The sequence below is a fragment of the Mercurialis annua genome, linkage group LG6 (assembly GCF_937616625.2).
Source record: "Mercurialis annua linkage group LG6, ddMerAnnu1.2, whole genome shotgun sequence".
NCBI classification, from domain to species: domain Eukaryota; kingdom Viridiplantae; phylum Streptophyta; class Magnoliopsida; order Malpighiales; family Euphorbiaceae; genus Mercurialis; species Mercurialis annua.
The window spans coordinates 5,192,994-5,204,005 of record NC_065575.1 but is presented as its reverse complement, the minus strand read 5'-3'; the positions used below and the strand labels follow the sequence as shown (position 1 = coordinate 5,204,005).

At 33.5% G+C, this 11,012-nt stretch overlaps 1 protein-coding gene across 2 annotated transcripts; it reads left to right on the top strand.

Annotated features, from left to right (window-relative positions):
- The first annotated feature begins 1,879 nt into the window (after window positions 1–1,879).
- Window positions 1,880–10,953, top strand: LOC126687311 (fanconi-associated nuclease 1 homolog). Of its 2 annotated transcripts, XM_050381841.2 has the most exons (15): window positions 1,880–2,049; window positions 2,182–2,320; window positions 2,511–3,037; window positions 3,122–3,226; window positions 3,922–4,186; window positions 4,282–4,344; window positions 4,854–4,928; window positions 5,015–5,133; window positions 7,371–7,441; window positions 7,533–7,620; window positions 7,726–7,866; window positions 7,942–8,168; window positions 8,347–8,620; window positions 8,718–8,951; window positions 10,203–10,953. In XM_050381841.2, exons 1-15 carry the CDS (start codon window positions 1,969–1,971, stop codon window positions 10,647–10,649), a joined length of 2,856 nt encoding a protein of 951 aa, XP_050237798.1. In that variant the 5' UTR covers window positions 1,880–1,968; the 3' UTR covers window positions 10,650–10,953. The 2 variants fall into 2 exon arrangements, with proteins under 2 accessions (XP_050237798.1, XP_050237800.1); XM_050381843.2 differs by lacking the exons at window positions 1,880–2,049; window positions 2,182–2,320 and having other exon boundaries at window positions 2,944–3,037; window positions 3,118–3,226.
- The last annotated feature ends 59 nt before the right edge of the window (window positions 10,954–11,012 follow it).

Here is an 11,012-nt window from a genome sequence, read left to right as displayed (position 1 = left end):
AGACATAATTTTATTCCTTAATTGAAATAAGTAGTTTGACAAAAAAAAATCATCAATTTTATTTTTGTTATGAAAAAACTCATCAAACTATATAGTTCTTGAAGAAAAATACTTCCTCCGTCCCACTCTAATTGACAAAATAACTAAACTACAATAACCAATACAAACTAATAAATGACATAGATAATTACTTCTATACCCCTCTATTGATAATGAAGCTAATTAATGCTATTAGTATATTAGTCAAATTCTCATTAAATATTCACCATCTTTTCATAAAAAGTTTAAATTTAAATGAGGGTAAAGATGGAAAGTTAAATGAAAAAATTATAGTTATGTTAGTTTTGTCAATTAGAATGGGACACCAAAAACTCCATATTTTGTCAATTAGAGTGGGACGGAGGGAGTATTTTTTTTGCCTTTTTTTTGTTCTATTGATGATTGCTATGTGCTTTAAACTTTGCCAACAATGTCAAACCTTAATTGATAACCATGATTAGATTAGATAAAGCTTCTAGCAAAGTGAGCATTAAAAACTGAATTTTTGATTTCAGTTCTTAATTACCTCTTTTTTCATATGCAATTCACTCTTGTTCTTTTTGTCATTTATACTATTGTTCTTGATTCTAATATCACTATTTCTCCATGTTTGATCTAGTCCTAGTATAAAGAAATCAAACTCATTACTAAAGTTCATGTCAAATTATGAAGAAGTAGATAAATAATGAAAGTAGAAGCACATTGAAATCCGTCATATAAAAAGAATAATCTAAATATGAATTAGTCTTTCAGATCTACAAGCGGTCTTTTATTTCTTTCCGATGATAGAAAGTAGAATAAAATAACCAACAACTTGATTTGGGGACCATAACCTTTATATATAGCTAGATTTTTTTTTGAATATTTATATATAGCTAGGTTATCTACATATTAAACTAGTGTTATTTACATTATCCATCATAAAATTAAAAAAAAAACAATTTGGTATCTGTTTATTTAAATTCAAAATTAATTAGATGTTTTAATTTTAATGCTAATAAAATTCAAAAATAACATTATTTGATTTTAATATAAAAGAACACCAAGCATAAAGTACACATTGCTTGTATTGTTCGACGTTAACTAAGACGACTTTCTAGTCGCACTTGTTGTTGATTAATAAAACAATTTTTAATTTATTTTTTATTTTTATAAGACAATCTACGATTCAGACTATATATACTCCAGCGCATAATACCAAATTTATATCAAATCATCGAAAATGGTTCAGTAATTTCTAAAATTTCTTACATTTGTAACTGTTTCGAAATTATTATAATTTTATTTAGGGCTAATGTCTTAAAAAACCCCGAACTTTTAGCCCCTTTTCAATCATACCCTGACGTTGAAAATTTGTCAATTTTACCTTATTTTGCATTTTTGTGTTTCAATTGTACCCTGAAAAATTAAATTAACGTCTTTTGCGTTTGAAAATTTGTTTAAAACATTCTCCATGTCTCGCATATATTAATTGTATATTTTTAAAATTTATTTAAATTTAGTTAAATTAATTAAGAATTTAAATTAGTGTTAATTTGATTATGGTTTTTAGTTAGTTTTTAAAAATAAAATACTTATTTGTACTTTTTTGAATAAAAAAGAATTTAATTTCATGTTTAGACTTAATTAATTGAATGATTTCATCATTTAAGTAAAAAAAATAATAAAAATTAAAATATTGGGGTACAATTGGAAACGGAAAATTTAAAAGTGAGTAAAATTGACAAATTTTCAACATCGGGGTGGAATTGAAAAAATGTTTAAAGGTGAGGGGTTTTTGAGTGATTAGGCCTTTTATTTATGGACTTAAAAAAAAAAAAAAAAAAAAACTCACAAGCCCCTTCGCATTATTTCCCTCCAGCCTCTTCATTTGGTTGCATCCCCGCCAAATACGTTTCTACAGTTCTACTTCCTTTCTCGCAAAAATAAATGTTAACAGGAAGAGAGAGCTTGATTCGACTGATAGGTAAACGCCGTCGTTTTCTTCCCAATCGTCACACACTCCTTCAGGTAAAAATCATAGTTATTATCTTTGATTTCACAATAACAATAATACTCATCAAATTCCGTTAATTGCAGTACCAAAACTTCCTGTAATTGTGTTTATTCTGCGTTGTTTTGTGCACTAATTCATTGAATTAGGACAATACTGCTAAAGAAGATGAACAAATTCAGCAAAATGAAGTATCAACAACAACAACAACAACTGATGACTGGGTATCATGCCCTGTTTGCGGAACCCGAATTCGCGGCGAAGACTCCGTTATAAACTCGCATTTAGGTATTTATATCTGTTTGTGTTGCTTAATTTTAACTATTAGCATCACTATTACTAATTTACTATGGTTAATAGAATATTTCTAATTGTTACATCTATAATTAAGGGTCCTTAGTGTTGTGTTAGAATATTTCTAATTGTTACAAATTTTTTATAGCTAAACTATGTTAGTGTTTAAACTTTTTGTATCCAGATGTATGTCTATCTAGTGGGAAAAGACGAAAATTGACTCAACGCACCTTACATCAGCTCAACTTTTGCTCACAATTACAGAAAGCAAGTAGTAGTGTTGTACAGAACGACATTGATACTGGCTCGATTAAGTCTGTTGCTGCCGGTGTTGAAAATGATGAGAGTAATCCTTGTGAAGCGATACCATTGTTTATCGAGCCTATTTCTGTTGAGAATGATGATAGTAATCCTTGTGAAGCAATGCCATTGTTTATCGAACCTATTTCTGTTGAAAATGGCATGTCTAGTGAAGCGGAGAAATCATTTGATGGGCATAGGACCAATTTCCATGCTGATCCTCCTTCATTGACATTGAAAGATGGTGTGTCTGAATTTGATTCAACCACAACTTTGGATGGTATATTGGCGACGCCTTTTGAAACTTTCATCGTCGGCCGTAGGTTTAGTGTTAAGAAGGAAGTAAACCTTGGGGAAAGAATCTGTCTTTTGAGAGACCCGGAAAATGTGAAGGACCCAAATGCAATTAAGGTGTGTATTCTTCCTACTTCTCCCAAGATTTTGGGTTAATAAAAAGCATGCTTTTGAACAGGTTCTGCGATTCTTCTTAGTCAGGTTCTTTTGGAAGATTCTGCACTCTGTATAGGGCTTGGCTTCCTTCCCCGAGAACTAGCTCAGTCTTTATCTCCGTTAATTGAGAAGTACTCTCTAGCCTTTGAGGTATCAACTTCTGCAGTTTCAGAAAAGCTTTAAGCTGAGATTATATTCATTTCATTTCTTAGTTATATTTATAGTGCACTGAAGATATCTTATGTATAATCCTCTTGAATTAAAGTTTAAAGAATGCTATATGTAAATACTTATCTAATCAGGAAGACAGCATGGTTTATTTATTTTCCTCCTTGCTTCCCCCTTTGTTTTTGCAATTATTATTATAAGTTTTTTCTTCTAGTCTTCTGCCTCATTGCTTAAATTAATGCTTGTTTGCTGATAATTAAGTGCTATAAATCTGCAAACCATATGGCGCTCACTATAGTTGAGTTGAGAGGTCTATTAATTATGGTAAATTAATAGGCAGCGGAATTGAGTTAAATATACATTCTATCATGCATATATTGGGATACGTGAAAAGAAATATTTATGCTTTTTAAGGACATTTCAAAAACTTAGCATGCATGTCTTTTTGCATTTTTAATTCATTGTTCCTTCTTAAGCTTGAGTTCTATAATAAGAGTTTATAAATTTGATCCGTTGCCAGTCTCAGATTTTAAGTAACTAGCGTACACTTATTTTTGTGAACTGATCTCTCATAACTCTACATCTATACTAGCCTTAAGCTTTTGGATGTCATTACAATGAATAACATTCAGACTCTTATTTGCACTATCATCTACTTTCATTGCTATTTGTTGCAGGGACATGTGATTTCTGTACCCAAAAGTTCTCTTGATGCTGTTCCAATTCAGGTTGTGTGCTGCAAAGTGATGTCACATGGTGATAGAGACCATAGTGAAGTTGAAGCTTTTAAGTGTCTATGGAGAAACATGCTTCATGTAGTTGAATCTGCAAAAAGTTACGAAAGTAGTAATACAAAATATCAACAGAACTTTTGTTTGTTGGTTCAAGAGGTTTTGAGAGGCAACCCTCACCTTTTCACTGATGGTGAGAAAACTTTCATGGGTAAGGGCTCTAATATCTGGCATTGATATCTCTCTTGTATTTCTAAACTCTCGTTGTCAGCAGGTTTTGAATGCTTTTACGTTTTCTGCTGGCAGAATCATTTGTTTTTCTTTCAGATGACAGTCAGAGGCTTTTTGTTCGACTTTACACACGGAAAGGTAATTTATTTTATCTCACTTTATTTTCTTAAGTTTGGAGTCTGCCGTTTTTTGGACTTGCACTCAATCTCTAATCTCAAGTGTACTTTTATTTCCCATGGTTCGCAGAGGACAATGGAACTAATAATTTTTGATTTATACTAGATCAAACACTGGGTTTGGGTGGTCTCTTGGTAAATTAATTGTTGGCTGTTGCATGGATTATGTTGTCTTTCGTACTTGTTATTCTCTCTTATGGCCTTATTGCATATATCAAGCTCTTTAGTTTTGTTTGTCCCACATATGTTTGTTTTTACTTTAATTGGATAGAAGGGTTGGCTGGATGCATTAGCTTAGCTGGGAGTATTTATTAGGGGGTGCTGATGTATCAAATTCTTAGATTTAGTGCTGATCAAATTCTTGGTATCATGCAGGGAGGGATTGATTTTTTTGTTTGTGAAATATCTATTGCACTGTATCTAATGCCTTGATTAATTGCGTCCTTTATTCTGGCGTTTTTTTTGTCTTAGGCCCATGGTTCCGGTTGTCTAATATTATCTACCCAGAAGTTTTTGATACTAAGCAGGCAATCAAGGAGCTTTCTGGTGATTCTTCATGATTGAGCCATGCTTATGTTACCTTTTATACTAAATCAGATCTTTGATATATATTTGGTTGTTTTTGGTTGCAGCAACAGGCTATATATATTCGTTTGAAGATTCAAAAAATCTACCAAACAGTGACATTAAAGAAATTTTGAATGTGCTTACCAAGTCTGAGCTACGTGAAATTTTGTGCATGCTTAAGAAGGTTTGGATTACTCATTTTTGTTCGTGTATATGTAGTCCCGCTCAACTTCATCACATATGCAATTGGTTTATCCATTCCATCAGTTTCTTTTTGCTTGTGTTTGCGTTCTACTTATAGTTTACTGATTCCATAGTATTTCATGAATTATGTTTCTCAAGTAGGGATTTTGATGGAGGAGCAATTAATTAGTAATGTACATAAAGACTCGGAAATTTAAAAGTTGTTCATTGATAATCCTCACCTACTCGATACATCACATTCCTGACTCTTAAGCTTGAACTGATTCTAGATCACATAATGGATGATTTCTAAGCCTTCATTATTCTTACTCCTCATTGCATGTTGACCTATTAGAGCATATTCACTTGAAATTTTCGTTTATGGGTTCTTTTATATTGTTTGGCATTAATATATACTACTGTAAAATCTATTTATTTGGTTAAATGTATGCCTATCTGCGTGAAATTGCTGTTAATTTAGCAAACACATGTTTATTTTATAAATAAAAAACTTAAAATAGAAAAGTTTGTACTTTGATCTGGTTTCAGTATTTGTGAAATAATCTACTATTCTATTGAAAATTTGCAATGCTATAACTGATTCTCAGTCATTTTTGTACTGTAAAATATATGTAGAATTACATGGATCCTTCTAATTTGGTTATAACCATAGTTTATGCTTGTAAAATAATGAGGCTTTGGAAGAGCACACTATCAGAAGTCTTTTGTGTGGAACTAAAGGTCAAACATCTTTTCTTAAATCCTAGTTATGAAATTATTCAATGGTGTTTGAAAAATAAGACGTGTTGGCATTTTTGATAACACATGCTGGATACTTGTCCTTCAAATTATCATCTCTCCATGCATTTTCATTTGTATACTTGCTTGAACATTATACTATTGGTCATCGCAGTGCTGTCTTTTTCTTGTTTTTGTTGCGGACATGGAATTTTGAAACTTCTTGTTTTCTTGTTTTAACTATTCCTGTTGTGATATAGTTACTTTACAGTGGTGCTAAGCGTAGCTTGCTGCTCTAAAATATGAAAAGCCAGAATGCTGTTATAGAAACTTTAATTTCTTTGTGGTCATTTTATTTCTTAAATGATTTAAGTAATTTTAATGAAGTCGTGAATTAAAAAGTTACATATTTTAGTATTGATAGTGTTGATTTTACGTCTCTACTTTAGCATACTTCTTTTTTTATCGCAGAAGACTAGAAAGCAATAAATGTTGAAGCTTCTATTTGTAGGTCTAGGTATTTCGTAAAAACTTATTCTTCAAGTGTTAGAGACTTCATGATGCAAGAAAGAATCCGACATCTTCCTCATTGCGCTATCTTGTGCAGCTGATAAAATCTTATTGTTTGAATTTAAAGAAGAGCCTTTGTAATTAGAAGTTTGAATCAGATAATTAGAATGAAAAAATTAGAGAAGTTGCTGGCTGTCTATGGAAGCAATTAACTGAATTTGGAATATTCTCCCCTCCCCCTCCCCCTGAGCTTATATCAGATATATCAGGGAGAGGGAGAGGGAGAGGGGGAGGGGGAGAATATTCCTTGTCCTGATATGTTTATTAATGAATACGACGAACTAGGACATTTTTCTTAGCAAATTTTAAACAGCAAGCAAACTAGCTTCTAAATGGTAGCAAAACCAGAAGTTCCGAAACAACAAATGTGCAGTGATGTGTTGCTAAACAGAAGCAGTACAAGGACTAATTAAATTTTAATAATTAATTCCCAAAAACGAAGAAATTGAATATCGACTTTGCGTCTAAAATATCAAAATATGGGAAAGATTTGAAGGAAAGATTGGGGAAAAAGGAAATTATAGAAAAACGAAAGTCAGCCTATGAAAAAGCTGATCTAGTATGATAGAAGCGTGTGTGTTTGCTTATAAAGGACCCATTAGCACTCCCTCAAGATGAAGGCTTTATTTTTTACCTGAGGGCATTAGCTTTTTGTGAAGCCATTCAGCAGTTTTTGTCGGTGCTCGTGAGTTTTCAGTATGCCTGAGATTTTTATGGGCTTTCAAAGTCTCACTTGTATAGGGAAAGCAAGGTAGATATATCTGCTATAAACTATCTTTTTCACTACAACATCAAAGATGCAACCATTCTGCATGAACAAAGCCTTTTCTAATGGTCTTAGTGGATTTTGATGCAAGTGCTCTCTGATAGTTTAGTTATTTCTCTGATGCCTAATGGAGTATTTAGTTTTGATTGCTCCGTTGTGTTCAGAATGGCACTCAGTCGGGAAGGAAACAGGAAATTATTGCATATCTTTTGTCAACTTATAAAGATGGAACATGGTATGAGCATCCGATTAATTTTCATGCTTTCCAATGTACATGTTAATAAGTATCTGAAATTTCGTATTTTCTTTCGGTATCCTATCTGCAGCTTATTCCTACCAACTGAAGTTTTCAATCGAACAGGAATGTGTATAAAGATATCTTCAAAGGCTGAATCCCTTATTTGGCGTGCTGAGGTGCTTCCTTGGCTTCCATTCCTCCTGTAACACCCTGAAGAAAGTATTCCATATTATATTTCTGGTTTACATATAACTAATTTTTAAAATTTGTTTCATCTACAGAGACTTTTCTTCATGAATGGAGAGCAGGATCTATCGGCATTTTTACTAGTTGATTTGGGAATAGTCAAGTATCCAACGTACAACTGCATTATATCAGAACATATTTTTTCAACTCGAAGTAATTTTCTAGCTTATGAAGAGGTGCTATGTTTGTTATTATAAACTATGGATATCCATTTTGTTAGTTTTACCATATATAATACTCTTGTGTTACAGGCGATTGAAGTGGCACAGATAATGGATGAGTCTCTTGAGGAAAATAAGAATGATTTGGTCTTAAGATGCATAAACATAGCTGAATCCTTTTTATCAAGCTCTACTGCAAAAGAACCTCAATCTATGACCTCTGACACAGCGGTTGCAACTCTTTCATGCTTCTCAGCATCATGGGTATACTCAAAAGTGGTTTTTCTTGGAATTTCATTTCTTGAGCATGAGCGCAGGTATTGCATTTTTATATTCACGGCATACTAAACTTTGTCTTGCATCTGGGTGTCTCTCTCATATAAAAAATATAGAAGTGGCACCTCAATGCACTCATTATGCTATACATATAGTTTTGTGTATTTTATACTCGTACATCTGTCCCTATCATCCAGCAAAAAGAAAAATATGTTTCAGGTACCAAGATGCGATTGGCATGTTGAAGAGATTGCTGGCTTGTTTTCCATGTGATAGAAGGAGAGGTTATTGGATACTGAGATTATCAATTGATTTGGAGCATATAGGTTGCCCCAATGACAGTCTTTTAGTTGCTGAAGATGGTTTATCAGATCCATGGGTACGTGCTGGTTCAAGAATAGCATTGCAAAAGCGAGTTCTTCGCCTGGGAAAGCCTCCAAGGCGTTGGAAAGTTCCCAGCTTCTCGCAATCCATGAAGAGGAAGATCAAGGAGGTAATAGTTTGATTTATTTCTGTGTTGATCTCAAAAGAAATTGGAGTCATCATTTGGCATACTTTTGACACCTATAATTACTGCTTTTCTCTTTCAGGTTCATATTCAGGGGAGACCTTTGAACAGTGAAGTCGGAAAGAAGAGTAGGTTCTATGGAGAAGATGGGGAGCAGTGTGGAGTAGAGCAGCTTGCTTTGCAATATTATGCTGGCGATGGAGGTGGATGGCAAGGTGTTCATGCAGAGAGTGGCATTTGGTTGACCATTTTCGGGCTTCTTATGTGGGGCATTATTTTTTCAGATGTACCAAATGTCTTCCTCAACAGATTTCAGGTAGGCATTTGTACTAATCTATAAAGATCTGGTCTTTTAGCAAGTTTTATGGGCAAAGCCTGCTATTTTAAAATTTCATGTATGCATGAAATAAGTACTTGCTAGTTGCTACACAATTCAAAGAAACCACCAATCCAACAAAAAGAGATTTTTAGAGAAAAAGGGCTTCTTTCTACCATCAATTACTCTCTATACTAAATTAATCAAAGTTCAAAACATTTGCAGCATAGCTTGCTCCTCTCTCCGTAGAACTCTAAAAAGGTGATTTCAAACCCCAATTTAGTCTAACCATGTTCTTAATAAATCATAACAATTAAGAGGTAGTGCCTTATTACTTTATTAGGTTGTTTCATAGCAATTTTTTTTATTTATTCAGCATTAAAACTCTAGATCAGGTAGAAGTTTACCCTGAACAACACATTTTAGCCTTGTGTAATATAATCAAAGATCTAAGGATGAAAATGGCGGCAATTGGATGATTTACCATAAAAAATTTCAGAAAGTTCACAAGCTGAACAGTTTTATCTGCTCTAGGAACTACTAAATAGAATGCAAACAAGTAAAGATAACCTTGTCATGTCCCTATTTTTTAGAATTTTGTAGCAATAAAACTTCTGAGGATCAGGAATATTTTCATGAGCAGAAAATGTAAATTATAATATGGCATCATGCATTAGCATTGAATTCTAAATGTTAGGAGAGACAAGAAAAGGGGGGTCATTATGCTAAGCTTCTACTTGGTAACTTACGAGGTGCATGTTTTAGATAAAAAAGAGATAAACAGTGAGTAGGGGCAGAGCCAGGGCATGCCTAAGGGGTACAGCTTAAGTCGATGAGATCTTCTGAAAAACATTATGGCAAAACTGATCATAAGGTCCCCGTACTTTGTATTTTTTATTTATTACCTGTCCAACTTTATTTCTCTACTTCATCCCTCTACTACCAAAAATGGGGTTGAAAAGTCCACAGATTAACAGAACTTAGGAAGTAAGGCTAGCTCGTCGTATGCTAACAGATGCTAAATTAAAATAATTGGCAAAATCCATACCAACATCCCTCTACTTTGCGTGTCTTTTTTAATATGTAGTTCTTGGTCTTGGTTGGGTTCTTCTCCTAAATCTACATGACATTTCACTAATGTAAGTGAACGCATTTGTTTGCCTTTGCCAATATTTGACACAATTTCATAAATGCATATTCCTCGTTCTTTCTAAGAATAAAAGAAAAACAATTTTTTTTTGTATCTTGCAGACTGCCCCATTGGACTTGGAGACTGATGGCTTCTACACAGCAAGAAAGACTCTTATAGAATCTCACTTGCAGAAAATTCATGATGGTCTGGCTGAGGAGATCATCATCGAATCATGGGAACTAAATTCAGGAACATCTTGTAGAGGAGTCAATTGGGGTCGGTTTTCTCTCTCTGAAGTTCGTGCTGCTGTTACTTGCATCGGAGGCCCTTGTTTGGCTTCACTCTGCAGGCATCTTGCCCAAGACTATCGTAGCTGGTCCAGTGGAATGCCAGATTTATTCTTGTGGCGCTTCTATGAAGAATACAGAGGAGAAGCCAAGCTCGTCGAAGTTAAAGGTCCCAAGGATCGTCTCTCTGAACAGCAGCACGCATGGCTCTTGCTGTTAATGGATTGTGGATTCAATACGGAAGTTTGTAAAGTAAGCCCCGTGTCATTTGATACATGATTTTTATGTGCTGCACGGATTCAGGACAATTTTTTTAATGAGGATCAACTTAAGGCTGACCAGATTTTCAAGGACAACCTTTTTAGCAAGATTCAATATTGGAAAAACAGTTCTCCATAAATTGGAGGCAGAGAGACTATTATACAAGTAGTTCATATGTACTATACTATAGTTTTATTGAACTCAAAATTTGATTAACATCACTAAAAATTTGATTCTCAAGTGATGCAGTCAAACATCTTTATAGGGACATTAAGCATTTTGGAGTCTATAGTTTCTATTATATAATATAATTTTGAAAGTACATTCTATGTTCTATTTTGTCTAATTATTAATTATCGCAAGTGCATTTTATACGAACAT